This window comes from Asterias amurensis, chromosome 14 (genome assembly GCF_032118995.1).
Source record: "Asterias amurensis chromosome 14, ASM3211899v1".
Classification (NCBI taxonomy): Eukaryota; Metazoa; Echinodermata; class Asteroidea; order Forcipulatida; family Asteriidae; genus Asterias; species Asterias amurensis.
The window spans coordinates 14,731,038-14,746,695 of NC_092661.1; the positions used below are offsets into that span (position 1 = coordinate 14,731,038).

The 15,658-nt window shown below is 38.2% G+C and overlaps 1 protein-coding gene across 2 annotated transcripts in view; it reads right to left on the bottom strand.

Annotated features, from left to right (window-relative positions):
• Positions 1 to 534: 534 nt before the first annotated feature.
• LOC139947570 (uncharacterized) overlaps positions 535 to 15,658 on the bottom strand; it is a 40,119-nt gene continuing 24,995 nt past the window's right edge. Inside the window, exons 2-4 of one of the 2 annotated variants that reach the window (XM_071945512.1) lie at positions 7,030 to 7,241; positions 4,920 to 5,036; positions 535 to 3,407 (exon numbers count right to left, since the gene is read on the bottom strand). In XM_071945512.1, coding sequence (XP_071801613.1) covers positions 3,249 to 3,407; positions 4,920 to 5,036; positions 7,030 to 7,194 — 441 coding nt within the window. In that variant the 5' untranslated portion in view covers positions 7,195 to 7,241 and the 3' untranslated portion in view covers positions 535 to 3,248. Of the gene's footprint in view, positions 3,408 to 4,919; positions 5,037 to 7,029; positions 7,242 to 15,658 lie in introns of those variants that run through there. The other variant, XR_011787369.1, reaches the window with a different exon arrangement.

Sequence of the window (15,658 nt, forward strand, 5' to 3'; positions counted from 1 at the left end):
TTATTTAAAGTTACACTATACAAAAAAACCTCGCTGTGGTATTAAACAAAAACGATCCACCGGGCTCTGCCGCACCACGCCAATTGAGGTTGTCCTTTGACCAATCATGTACGCCGTGTGTTAACACATCTGGGCCCAATTTCATAAAGCTGCTAAGCACACAAACTTGCTTAGCATGAAATTTCTTCTTAGATAAAAACAGGATTAGGTCTACCAACCATATTTCATTTGTGGCATATCGCTTATTACTGGTGTAACAGTGGTATTCACCTTGCTAACCCTGCAAATCACGTGGAAGTTTGGTTGGTAATCCCGTTTTTATCGAGGAAGAAAAATGTCATGCTATAAGCGACATGTTTGTGCTTAGCAGCTCTGTGAAACTGGGCCCTGTGCGTTTCGATTGTTTCATCATCAGATTACCTAAGATGGCGGCTTTATGACGTCAATGGCGATGGTCTGTTGTCCATTCTAGTTCTTTTTAATTTAAATTCTGAACAAATATATAAATAAAGCAATCAAAATATAAATCATGGATTAAAACATCAATGTCTCTTTCTGTTTTATTTAAATCACACGTTTATTATTAATTGTTTTATCACAGACCGTGTACCAAACCAAAACGCATAAACACTTTGAAATTAATTACACAAATAATTTAAATTGATGATGCCTCAAAGATTTTCTAAGTTGAAATGCTTGCACAGTCACAACCGTGGGTATACCTTTTGTTACAACAACACCAAATGAACAAGTATTATGAACGTTGAGTAACTATAATTTACGGATTTTATTAAAAAACCTTCAATAATACTTCTCAATGACATTATTATTTTTTTAAAGAATATTGAGACAACTGCAACTGAAGTGGTTTCCAAACTGTTGTTCATAAAATGCATATGGAAAAAAACGTGTACTAATGACAGTGGCTGTGCACCTATGAATAATACATGTAATTCCATTAAGAGAACTACTGCATTTATATCTACAATGTGAGATTAATTTTGACAACGAAGGATTTGTAATCAAGCAGAAAAAAATGAAATATACATACATTTCAGCTCAAAGCTATGAGTACTATAAGGTAGGAGTCTTTGCAGGATGAATTACTCTTGTTTGTTGCCCACTTGGAAAAAATTTCATTAAAAGAAGTGCACTCTAAATTTGTTATTGCGGATTTAATTTTTTTTTTTTTTTACCCATACACCGATGTTTGTATAGCACGTATACTCAGTACTTACCCGCTAGTTCTGTGACAAAACCCACATGCATATTACTCGAGTGGGATTCGAACAAGTGCTGATTCGAACCCGTGATATAGGAATTCTAGAGCAGTGTAATTTTAAAAATATTATGCAAACTGTTGTCCAAGCTGTCATTTTGTAAGTATGTATCTTTCTTTTTCGAAAAAAAGTAACGTAATTCAGTATGATAACTCGTACAGGCAATGTAATATTTTCAGACTTTCATCTGAATTCAGATTGTTTATGTCTGCTTTGTGAAAACTAGAAACAATGTTGATTTCTACAGTTATAAAGAAAATCTGCTCTGTAAGCACTTTCTCGTATTGCGAATGTGATGAGACCACTGTTCACATAATCAAGTTCTTGAAATCTATTAATTCAGTGGTTTTACCAAAATGAGGACTTGTCATCACTTTTTTCAACATTCCTTCTTAAGTTTGCTCCCGACTTAATTTATATAATTTTGTCAGTAATAACTGTTATTATTCGAGCATCGGTCTCTTACACTTCCTCAAGGTGGTGACTGCAAACAATAAGGAAATTGTTGCACAGAATGTATGCAAGGATGAGACTGCCTCAAAGCAGCATCAAGTAGTGTCGAATCATTGCAAACAAATACCATTGTGTTTTATTGCGCCAGTTTTACTGGCAGAAAAACTGCGTATAAATAATCTGTACATTCTCATATTGCACAAAACGTACATGGGACTTACCCAACTAACCCTTTCCACACTGTATCTCTTGTTCCGTGGAATACAGCCCCGGGGAGGCCCTGGGACTTTTTTTACCTCACGGTTACCTCGGTGCACTTTCACACTGTGTACCTATTCCACGGGGTTCCGGTTGCACGTTTCAAGAATACCACGGGGTTTTACCGCTCAACCCCGACTCCAGAGCATGGGGTGGCTACTCCCCGGGGTATGCCCATTTGCTGGGGCAGACCAGGGGTGAAGCGATCATTGTCTGAAAGGGCTGCCCGATATTCCCACGGGGGCAACCCGGGGAATACAGAGTAGTGTGAAAGGGGCCAATGCTTGACCGTTGCAAAAACCGCATTGCAACTTACACAGAAAATTAACACAATCACTAGCCTTTAAATGCGTAAACACAAACGCTATAACTTAATATTGCTTTATGAACTGCACAATAACTGTGAATAAAAGACCTGTTTAAAGTTTATAATGTAAACGATAAATTCGTTGTTGCAAATTTGAACAACATCAGTGTTTAACACTGACGTTGCTATACGTGACGTAAAATGAATGAACAGCAAAAGCGAAATGAGTGCAAAGCATAGTGTTAGATTACACCTTATCTGAATAGGTGTTATAATGGGTGTGTCTAGTTGGGTGTAACACCAGATGCCATACCATATTTTAGACTGGGTATAAAATAACACAGATGTTTTTTAAGGTGTAGGCCTACACTCTAGAGTGTGTTTGAATGCTACAAACCACGTAAGCAGGTGAAAAATGATGAGCATGTTTAAAAAGTTGGTACAACATTGAGTTTAAACTCTTAACACTGTTTTTATAGACCCTGGACACTATTGGTAATTGTCAAAGACAAGTTTTCTCACTTGCTGTATCTCAACGTATGCATAAAATAACAACATGTGAAAATTTGAGCTCAATTGGTTGTCGAAGTTTCGAGATAATAATGAGAAAAAACACCATTGTCACACGAAGTTGTGTGGGTTCAGATGCCTAATTTCGAGACCTCAAATTCTAAACCTGAGGTCATGAAATCAAATTAGTGGAAAACTACTTCTTTCTCGACAACTACCTCACTTCAGAGGGAGCTGTTTCTCACGATTTTTTGTACTATCAACCTCTCCTCATTACTCATAATCAAGAAAGGTTTTATGATAATAATTATTTGAGTAATACCAATAGTGTCCACTGCCTTTAAGGTATCATCAATTGTGATACACATATTATCTGGGTAGTTTATAAAATGTCAACTGTGTGCCGGATTCTCTTGGGTGTTACACCGGTAGTGTTAAATCTACACCATGTAATAGACGTATTTCAGCTCGGGGGTTTTCCGGCAGACACAATTTCTAGACCCGACGCAGTCGTTCCCGGACCCGGCATAGCAACCCAAGCCTCGGCAGCAATTATTCTGGCGATTGGTAATTGTGCAACTCTTTCCGTAGCCAAGACACTGAAAAAAGGGAATAATATTACAGATTGGTTATAGTTGATTGTTGTATTGGAATATTAAACCAAATAACGCACTCTTATAATAGGTGCATTTTTAATGCATACTTTTCATTCAGTGGACACATTTTTTCAATGTACAAATTTGTCAATGCACAACTTGAAGTACCGAATTTGAAGTATCAGTGATAAAGACAACAGACAGACTCAATGATTCCTGGTATAAAACATTTCATGGAATAATATTTCAAGGGAAGTCTTTCACCATTACCTTCTGTAAACCCTGTAAATTATTTGTAAATCTGTGAACTTTTTATTTTTGTTCTGTTCAGAAAGTGTCCGATGGATGGCTTTAAGGTTATGTGCCCCAGCATCGTAGGATAGATTTGTAGCCTACTCCGCAAAAACTGGGGTGTTAAATAAACTGCCATGGTGTCAGATTTATCCACATTGACGCCGTGTAGTTTTTTTTATCACATTAATACTAAAAGAACCAATTAATTAACACCGGGGGTTTTGAAGCGTAGAGGGGGCTATGAACCAAGCTCCGTTGCATGTCATTTCTTCAATTTCCATAAAAAATTTTGTTTACTACTTATTGTTAAATCACTGTGCAATGGTTTAGTGTGAGAACTGTTTTGAAAATGGTGGTTGAAAATGCATGGATAAAGAAAGAAAGAAAACCACATGTCATTGATTATTAGTAAATGGGTTAATTGATGGTGTACATACAGTTTGAACTCAACACTGACAAAACAACAACACGAAGAACAAGCAGTTTTACTTTGTAATCGGACAACAGTGCTTGAAAGAGGGTTTCAGATGTTAGCAGTCACGTTGGCAAGATGAATAGAAGGAAAAAGAGAAAAGTGCAACCGTGCAACCGTTTGCAAATTCAAAAGAATTTTTCAGATCATGCAGTTTTAGGGGGAAAATGCAAACAAGCAAACTTTTTGTTTAAAACGGGAGTCCAAAAATATCCAACGTTTAGTTGTTACATAAACCTTCATATTTCTTGACCTTAAAACAAGCAACGCCGGTAGATTGAAGTGCATCATTTTGCTTACAGGGTAATGTTTCAATATTATTTCATCATTTTGTAAAACAATAAAGTGTTGGTTCGACTTTATCTCTGGCTCGGACTTTCCACAAATTTTGCTTATCCTTAATTTGTACCAACGAAGCAAGGCTTAATTGAAATTGGCGGGTTCAGACAAAGTCGGTTTCATTGAGCTGCTGAGATGCACTTGCTACTAGGGTAGAACAATTTGATCAAACCAAAAATGCAAGTGACATTGATGTTGGTCATAGTTTCCCTCCTGACTGAAGCTAACCATCTGAATGTATTTTTATGTCAAGCAGCTCAGTGAAAAAAATGTGCCTTGGTTGACGTAAACAAAAATAGGTAAAACAATAATGTGAGAAACTATGGTTTAAAATGAAGACATGTATCAACCCAAACTATGGACATTTTTGTTGTTTGAGACACCCTTTATTATGACATTTTGTAACCCACCGATAATGGTTCAAAGTACGGTCTCAGTAGTGTTTTTATGCAGTTAGACCGAAGTGCACCACGTGGGGAGGAAGTTTCACACGTTCTTTTGATTTGCTCTAGAACAGATCTGTCAGGCTTTAATAAGGAGGTAGAAATACAGGTCCTTTACTAAGTGTTTCTTGGTTAATTAACAAAAAACATATCACATAGTGCTCCTGTACTAAGAAAACTTGTGTGGTTAGGCATTCACTAACAAAACTATATAATCATGCAGGTTTAAAATTCCCTTTGGAAACAAAACATTACAGTTTGTTCACTACCTTATTTCGTGCAAATTCATACAATCAAATACGATGGTGTTTGGTTTCAATTATTTCTTGACTTGACGCTTCTAACAACTCCTGTTCTGAAGTTGAATCTCGACCTAACCAACAAATATTCTCATATCTCATCAAGTTGCCTCAAAACAGAAATTGTAAACTACAAACAAATAGCAAAGCAAAACGGGGGGCAGACAAGCTAAGCAGAGTATAGAGCAGTCTAGGTTTCGGGTCTGACTAACCATTTAAACTAGTCACGGATAAGCTACTCTACAACCCAGTCACACTTAAAGGCAGTGGACACTATTGGTAATTGTCAAAGACTAGCCATCATCAGTTGGTGTATCTCAACATATGCATAAAATAACAAACCTGTGAAAATTTGAGCTCAATCGGTCATCGAACTTGCGAGATAATAATGAAAGACAAAACACCCTTGTCACACGAAGTTGTGTGCTTTCTGATGCTTGATTTCGAGACCTTAAATTCTAAACTTGAGGTCTCGAAATTAAATTCATCGAAAATTACTTCTTTCTCGTCACTTCAGAGGGAGCTGTTTCTCACAATGTTTTATACTATCAACCTCTCCCCATTACTTCTAATCAAGAACGGTTTTATGATGATAATTATTTTGAGTAATTACCAATAGTGTCCACTGCCTTTAAAGTAGACACTATTGCTAATTACTCAAAATAATTATTAGCATAACAGCTGTATTGGTAACGAGTAATAGGAATAGGTTGATTGTATAAAACATTGTGAGAAATGGCTCCCTCTGAAGTGACGTAGTTTTCGAGGAAGAAGTAATTTTCCGCGAATTTGATTTCAAGACCTCAGATTTAGAATTTGAGGTCTCGAAAGCATCTGAAAGCACACAACTTCGTGTGACAAGGTGTTTTTTCTTTCATTATTATCTCGCGACTTCGACGACCAATTGAATTCAAATTTTCATAAGTTTGTTATTTCATGCATATGTTGAGATACACCAAGTGAGAATATACTGGTCTTTGACAATTACTTAGTCTCATTTTCCCTTTCTCTTCTCTGCTTTATGTGTTTAAGTGCAGGTATAGCAAAGCATATGACCCAACAAGAATAACATTGCTCAAGGCATTCTTTAAAAAAAAAAAATGCATTTTTGTAACAAATTATTCATTTTTGTTTATATGAGACTAATCGTATGTTTCTGTTTCGGCCAAGGTTATCTATACTTGTACTTTTACAAAACAGTAATTTCACAAACAAGACACAATCAATCGGACGGAAAACAGTACCACAACAGGGCTAATACTGTTTGTGGTCTTCGAACCTAATGAGGCCACATGCACGGTAATACGGTGACTTCAACTCAAGTTCAGTTTCTGTCGTGCCGCAAAGGGGGGGGGGGGGGAATTCTTCAGGTTTGATTGTGTTTTAAAAAACAATTCTTTTACTAGACCGTGTTTGTTTACGAAGTTAAAAAAAATGTCTTGACTGTACAAAATGACGGGGGCACGAAGTGAACGTCAAACTACACAATGCCGAGGCTTTTATTTTCTACTTTAAAACATAACTTCAACCAAGTTCCTTTCATCATAATGTAAAACATATTTGGGCGCATTTTGTAGCCCAAATCGCCCAGTCCAAGTCAATGTGCCCCCTTTAGCTTAAATGTTGCCTTATTAGCGACATCGTATTGCAACCCACATGTGTTAAGGCTATTCATACAAAAGAATCCCATTGTTAATAATTGTTAATGAGGCTTACTAACAAAAATGATACCTTATTGTTGTTATGTATTTATTTGTTTAACACGTCTGAATGTTTACCATTTGTTTTCCATTTTGTGCGGGTCCCCTTGGTGGTGGTTTTGGTCTCCTCTTGTACTCTTGTAAAAGGTTCTCAAACCAATCGTCGCTCTCGTCCTCCATTGCAGCCACTGTCATGACAACTGTTGCCATGACAACCACGAATAGTAGTGCGCATGTCTTCATTGTGTGTGTATGCCCTAGTTGGCAGTCAAAGAGTGCGGTTCAAAAATCTGTGGAGAAAGCGAGAAAAAAAAAGTGATTTTAGTTTTGTTGTGGCTGGTTATTTTTTTTACACCGGGTCAGACGGTACAAAGGAAAAGAGGGCGCAATTTCTAATGCCAGAGACGCGATTTGGTTTGTTTTGCATTGTGCCTACTGAGTTTTGTTTTATTAGTAAATGGGTTTCTTAGTTAGGCTACCTGATTGTGTAAAACATTTCTCAAATTGCATTATATTGTATAATATGTAGCTGCAACAGACTACCTCATACCACGTAAGTTTTCGTTGGCATTGTTTCCCATTCATTACCAAACGTGTACAGACCCTTTAAAGAAGTGTTTTCTTTTTAGAATATAATATTCCCAAAAGTTGTATCTTGCGTGACTCAAAAAGCTCAAAAATGATTTTTTTTTTTGGCACAACGCAATATTGTGGACAAATGACTGGACAGAAAAATCAGTTTCTAGTGTCATCGAACAAGGAAAACCGTAGACTCGTCACCAGTCACTTACCTAAGGGGATAGATAGATAGATATATAAGAACTTTGTTATCCCACACAAGTGGCAAAAAAAAAATCAAGTGACGGAAGGGAGCTTTTTGAGTCACAAGTGGATGAGGTGGGTGACGCGTGGAATCGCCCCCGGATTTGCCATAACTAGTTCGTCACGATGATGAAATTACTTGACATTACTGCGTGTCGTGGCCGAGCGGTTAAAAGTGCATCAGGCTGAAGTTAGGGTTTGCTAAAGTCATTAGGGTGTGGGTTCAAATCCTGGTCATGACACTGTGTACTTGAGCGAGACACTTAACTATAATAGCTCATCACTCAGGTAAATGGATTCCTGTCAGGGCTGAGATGGTTCTTGTGATTGATTTAGCTTTTATAGCAACACTCCAACATGGAGAGGAAAGGGTTTCGGGAATGAAATATAATGGCCCAGTGATATAGGATTTGAGGCATTGCATGGTGAGGGATCAGTATATTGGTTTGCGGAACACAATGTGTGTATCTACTTGCTAGGTAGAGTTTGTTCTTAGAGAACTGCTTTTCTTTATTCTACTACCGCGGGGTAGATTTATCAGATGTTCGGGAGACGTCTAAGTTCTGAAAAGAAAGTTCTGCCTTGAAATACTACAACCATTAGGGCCCAGTTCCGTATAGTCTGTTAGCATAACAACTTGCTAAGTGCAGAAATCTCCTACAGAGTCTGAATACAAACCCAAATTCATTAAAGTTTGCATTGTTGCAATTGTCGCCCCTCGCATTTTTGTTTGCAGTATTTTCTGTTTATGTACGAACATCGGATGATTGGATTTGCTGCGGTCGGAATGACGCGGTAAAACGGGTCACACTTCCCTTGAAGTTGGTGTGACCCTCGTGAGACCATGATTGAGGTCATACGAGTGTTTAGCGAAGCCCTCTGAGTAAGGAAAGAATTGTTTTTCTAAACCCGACATCGGGCATAGGTCTACCTCCAGAGAGGAATCGCGGGGACTGTGTCGTCATGATCGAGTTGTGAACGACCGCCTATATGCCGCGACCCCTGCGCCCTCTCTCGGTATTGTGCTGTTTATGGAGAGTGTGCTCCCCTTCCCCATAACATTTATTGCGTTAAATTAAAAATAAAACATTAGTGCTTGACAAATATTAATAAATAACTTGGTTTGAAAATAGCATTCGTGGTGTATAAACTGGTGATACATGGTGTATTAAGCGTGCTGTTAAATTGTTAACCATATTATTCAATACTACACATAACAAACAATGCACTGTACACAATGGTAAGTGTGCAATTATTTGACATAATCCACGCCCACTTTTTAACACCGATCTACGCCATTTTAGCACCAACCCATTTCTCCTTGCGACAGGAACCATTAAATTCTCCTCTATTGGGCATAATCTGCCCTGGAAAAAGTCTGACCAGTTCCCCAAAGTCACTGAGACCAAATTAATGAAATGGATAAAATTTGTTTGCTTGTGTACCACCCATACTTCTACGCGTTTCTTCTTGGTAAACTATATTTTCACACCTCTGTCAAAGCCAACATTCCTTCGTGTACAGCTGCTATGTCACGTCCAGGCTAATTAAGTTCACAAAGCGTAAACCACTCTTCAATCTTTTCAATTTATTTGTATTAATAAGAACCCAAATGAGCGTTTTCGTTGACGCCTCAGCTGTTACAGAGCCATGTAATGACAGTCGTTGTCCAAGAACACCTAATTATTTCCCTCCATATACAAAAATGACTCTCAGAAAACCCTGTCTTGCATTTCTGTTCATTATTATTTTGTGCTTCGATGAAAGTGTCAACGTAATAAATAAATGCGTATTTAAGATAAGACGTGGAGGCCATGGGATACAGTGCATTAGTTGATATGATGTTGACCTACATCAAACCACTTTTTCAAATTCGAAAGCGATTTTTTTAAGGCTTCGCTGCAAATAAGAGTTATTTTCGTAGCTCTCATGAGTTCTATATTATAGTGGTCTAACAAACAAACTTATTCTTTGCCTAATAATTGTCCCTATGTTGACGGTCAAAATAGTTCATCCTTTGAATAATTTGAACAAAGAGGGGAAATAATATTACAATAAGTTATTAAGATTGTGCCCTTACACTGATGTGAAGGCCTATTGCATACTCAGTACTTTCCCGAGTTTGTTGTAAAGACATCTGGCAATCACTTGGATGCATGACATTCAGATACCTCCAAGCCCAGACATGAATTATTTTATAGTAATAATATTAATCTAAGCATTATATAGCGTATTTTTACACAAAAAGGTACCACAACGCCTTACAACAATAATTACAAGCAAGATGTTGTTAAATTGATATTATTGACACTCAGCATATTTTGTTGTATTGTTGTGTAATTATTTTTTTCGTATGCCATGTATTCAAGCATTTGTTTTTCAATGGTAGGACCACTAAAACCGAATTGAATCGAATCGTGATTGTATGATACCGGTTTGTTTATTTTACAAGGTGGGCTCGCGTTTCCTAACATTTCAGCGTAACTACCTCCTCGTTGAATACAAATACAGAAAGTTCTGGAAACCAAAAATTTACTGCGTCCCAACGCTTTGGTTGCCGTTTATCTTTAAGCAAAGAATCCAAATGAGCTTGGCGTCAGGAGTATTCTAGATTCATAAGGCAACCGTTTTCCTCTTGATGAGTGCCAATCAGGAAGGATTTGCCCACAGCCCGTTTGCGACGGCTTCCTGTTAGTTCAATCAATTTATGACTGGGCTAAGCAATTAGGCAGCAAAATTGACAGGTGGGTAATTGCCAACCACAACGTACTCTCCTCGCCAAGTAGAAATAACGCTCACATGTAATCATAATAATTCTTATTGACAATAATGAAGGTTTTCTCCTCATTGATATGTGAGTGAGTAACTTTATTTATGGCACAAAGTATGGGCTGGGGGTATAGACACTATTGGTAATTACTAAAATAGTTATTAGCATAAAAACTAACTTGATAACGAGCAATGGAGAGCTGTTGTTACATTGTGAGAAACAGCTCCCTCTGAAGTAACGTAGTTTTTTTTTTAGAAAGGGGTAATTTCTTCAACAGAAGCCTTTTTCATGCATCTGAATGCATACAAAGTAGTGCAACAAGGGTGGTTTTACTCTTTCATATTCTCTTCTAAATTCGATGACCAGTTGAGCCAAAATTTTCACAGATTTGTTATTTTATTCAGTTGAGACACACCAACCACTGGTCTTTGACAATAACCAAAGGTGTCTTTCAGTGTCCTATGGCCTAGCCCCAATGTAACTATATCTCAGAATTACTTATTCCCAAAAGGCAACCTACGTCTCGCGTTCTCCGATCATCATCATCTACCCGCCCACCTGGAGTTCAACTCTGGTCCTACCCCCCCCCCCCCCCCGCACTCGCTATGGAAAACGAGCCTTCTCAATCGCCACTCCCACTCTTCAGAACAATCTCCACGTTCACATCCGTGCCTCCACTACACTGGACTCATTTAAAACCGCTCTCAAAACCCCCCTTTTTTAAATCCATCTAAGCTGTTCAGTTTCTGCTGCTTCATCCAACTTTAAATTGTCATTTTGGGGGTGTTATCGTACACTACTTATTTCAGCGCTTAGAAACCTGGTACTAAGCGCTCTATAAATCCATGTTATTCATTATTTCTGGTATTCCATGCCAATCGAAAGTACATTTAGACGTCATCATTATAGTTGTCGACTTAGAGCAAGTCCTTGAACGCATTTATAAATTAGACGGGCCAATTAAAGTCTCTATAATAAGGTTTGACAAGATACTTGATTAGTAATGGCTTCACCACGATAGTTTGTAAGTTCTTTTCTGCAGTCTGAAAAGTGCCCTTTCACAATCTATGAATGTTTGATGCTCGTTACACGAGAAAACACAGGGGTAATTTATTGACACCGAATGGCGCAACCAATTACGCCTATTGCGTAATTAACCGATTCTTTATAATGGTAATGTTGTCAGTTGAAGTGCTTAATTTGCTATTATGAGGCAAACAACCTTTTAACTTCTGGATGTCTGTCAATCAAGCTAATTAGATACAGTACCTCATCAATTTTGTTTTACCTCTGGGCGACCGTTTGTGAATTACAAAGAAAGACATTTTGGCGGGCGATTACTCCAATTTCCTTGTAAACTAAAGGCAATGTCAACTTTTGGACACAAATCACTATCACTGATGGCTGACACATTGAGGGGAAAGGGTGACGCTTTGTAACCAAAAAAAAAACCAAACAACTAACAAAAAAGAAGTTGGCTGTGATAAGTAGACTTGGCCGCTTCCTATAGAACCATGGGTGAATATGCCCGAACCATCTAGAACCATTGTTAAAGGGAAGGTACACGTTTGGTAATTACTCAAAGCAAATATTAACTTAAAAACTGACTAGGTAACGAGCATTGGAGAGCTGTTGATAGTATAAAACATTGTGAGAAACGGCTCCCTCTGATAGAGCAGCATAGATTTTGGAGTAGAGGCAATTCCTCACTAAAATAATAAAATACTTCTAACTAGAAGTCTTTTATTCCTATCTGAAAGCACACAAATTTGTCCGACAAGGGTGTTTCCTCTTTCATCATTTTCTCCCAACTCCGATGACCAATTGAGCTCAAATTTTCACAGGTTTGTTATTTTATGCTTATGTTGGGATACAACAAGTGAGAACACTGGTCTTTGACAATTACCAATAGTGTACCTTCCCTTTAACCCGAGGGGCGTATAATGGTGTCTTTTGACACCCTATTTGAAATGTGAACAAGCACCCTATTTTTATCTGCCCTTACATTTAATGTATTGTGAGAGAATAATTTTGATACAGTTTTGTTAGGTTCCAACAAACCTGGACACCTTTTTACAAAATGTAGGTCTATGGCTAAAACTTTGTTTAGGACCATCCTCTGCATAAGTAAGGATGCATTGAACAACGTGTGTCAACGTTCTTGGTGTTTCGTGGTATTTGGCAAAGCCCAGGAGTAAATACATATTCAAACCGGGGACATAACACAGTAGGGTACACGGTTCGGGAAAGGTCCACAGTTGAAAAACATGTACAAAACCAATCGGAGCAGTTGCCAACCAAAAGAGGGACAATATGAGGTCCAAGATTGCAGGCGTTATTATACAAGCTTGGAAGTCATGCGGGTTTCGACAACGGCCATTATAGCTACATTTTGGCAGCTACATTTTGGCAACAAACCCCGTTCGTTTTATATACGCTTTCATTATAGTTCAGCGATTAAAATATGGTTATTTATTCCATAACCCGGGGCCAGTAAATCCATAAGGAGTATCAGTTATCTTTTTGTGTAATCTTTCCAAAGAGTAATCGGATTAGGGTGGCATGAGAATAGTGGATTGATGTATTTTCGTGAAAGCAATCTCTTAATACGATGAGCTATTAGGATAGGAAACGCCCCGGGGTTGACAATCACTGTAGATAACCTGAGTAGGAGGTTGTGTCCGTCTTGACGGTTCTTCGGGCGCCCTGGTAGTACTGTATATACTCAGTACTTTCCCGAGCTCTGTGGAAAAAAACCAGGCATAATATTTGGATAGGATTCGAACCCACGACCTTTGCAATCTATAGCAGTGTCACTGAGATTACCCGGTAGCTAGAGACAGTTCGAATATTTTAGCAGCGGGTACGGTGACGGAAATTTGCATTGGGGATACAAAATATAAATGTTTTTTTTTTGTAAATACCGTTTCGTTCGTGCAGTGACTCTCTCGGTGAACTCTGGCTTTTTGATTTCAATCAGCTATGACTGTTGAAATCGAATTGACCAGATTTCACCTCTGGTGATCATACACTGCGACAATCCACTCACCACAGTCGGTCATTATTAAATAATTTTGTAAAGTATGTTTTACTAATTACTTTATCTTACATCAATTTATTTTTCAATTCCTCTTCATCACTAGACATAATTATATTTTTTTTATTGACTGCATTTTAAGACCCCTAGAGAATCCAATTCAATCAAAGACCGATGCCTCATCCAACATGGATGTTTTCTATTAAGAAAAACAGATGGGCGATCTATCACTGTTCTACGGGGAACACTCGGGGTGTAAAAGCAACCTTTCCTGGAGTGACGGGCAAAATCACTGGCAATTTTTCTCTCCAGTCGTTGGTGGCAGGGTATAAACAAGATTTTTAGTGCCTGATCCATCATAGTAACACGCATGTCGAGTCGTGATGCAGTCACAATTGGGTGGATTGCAAAGACATGGGATGAAGTGGTTATGGTTAATCTTTTCAGTGGATGTTGACAAAGGGTTGTTCTTTTTTAAAAAGTACAATATTTTGATCATGTCCCAAAAAGGGATAAGTCCTTCTATGTTGTTAGAGCGAGTCCCTTCTCTCAACGATAAATGTATTCGTTTTTCTTTTTTGCGGGGAAAACATTTAAAAGGCGCAATTTTGGTAACTTAAAAAATAATGGTTAAGCCCTCCCATGTCGTTAAAGAGAGATTCCCTTTCTCTCAAGTGGGTTTTGTTTACGTACACAACACACGGGATTACGCCTTAACGTCCCATTCGAAGGACGAAGCAATCATGGTAAGTCTTGCTTAAGGACACACTTGTCAAAACCGGGACTTCAACCCAACCCATACTGATCACTAAGCACCATAGTTTGAGTCCGGTGCTCTTGACCGTTCGGCCACGACACGACACATTGTAATCCAACTACATTATAAAAACACCCACAAGAGTATGGTAAATTTAAAGAAATGACCATTATAAATCGTGTTATCATTGCGTATACAGGGTACCTGACAAAGACCAGTGTGATGAGCCATGGAGTTTCTTCCTCCATGGATGAGCGAACCATCCTAACCCAACGTTGGCAGGTGAGCGTCAAAAATTATTTTTTGAAAAAACCCAAACACAAAACACCTTAAGTTACCATTTTTTTCACATTTGACTAATCTCTTGTACAAATTGACTAAGTGATATTTTCAGTATAAACTTGATCTCAGTTTGATCTTAGACAAATTAAAGCTCCCCGAAATGTCAGATCTAGATTTGTACTGGATTATATTAGTCAATCTATCCTCAATCAAGATTGCACTTTCATAATGTTTATTTATCATCATAACCAACCGGAAATCCCATTGATCTGTGTATAGAGTATAGAACACCCGTGGTGTTTACATAAAGTGTATCCCCCTGACATCCCCATACACAACCTCGCAGTGAAAGAGAAAACCTTAAGACAATTCCGGGCTAATTATTAGTCCATTCGATTAAAGAGGGGATACCCTCCCCTACTATAATTCCATCCTCCAGGGGGACTTGGTTTAATAGAACCCACGGCTTTCACCGTAGTCCCGTAGGTCATGAGGGATGGGTGTATTTGTTGCACCTGCCTGTGGCTTGAATATGCCAGCGCAAATTCCTGTCTTCACCATCTCATGGAGGAAGACCGCCTCGAGAGTACCAATCTAGCCGTCCAAATATCGGTATACGTTGCGTTGGGTCCTTACTTTAAAGGCAGAGGACACTTACTATTGGTAATTACTCAAAGTAATTATTAGCATAAAACCTTTCTTTGTGACGAGTAATGGGGAGAGGTTGATGGTATAAAACATTGTAAGAAACGGCTCCCCCTGAAGTGCCATAGTTTTCGAGAAAGAAGTAATTTTCCACGAATTTGATTTCGAGACCTCAAGTTTAGAACTTGAGGTCTCGAAATCAACCATCTAAACGCACACAACTTCGTGTGACAATGGTGCTTTTTTTCTTTCATTATTTTCTCGCAAGTTCTATGACCGATTGTGCTCAAATTTTCATAGGTTTATTTTATGCATGTGTTGAGATACACCAAGTGTGAAGGCTAGTCTTTGACAATTACCAGTAGTGTCCACTGCCTTTAACCATTAAATGCAC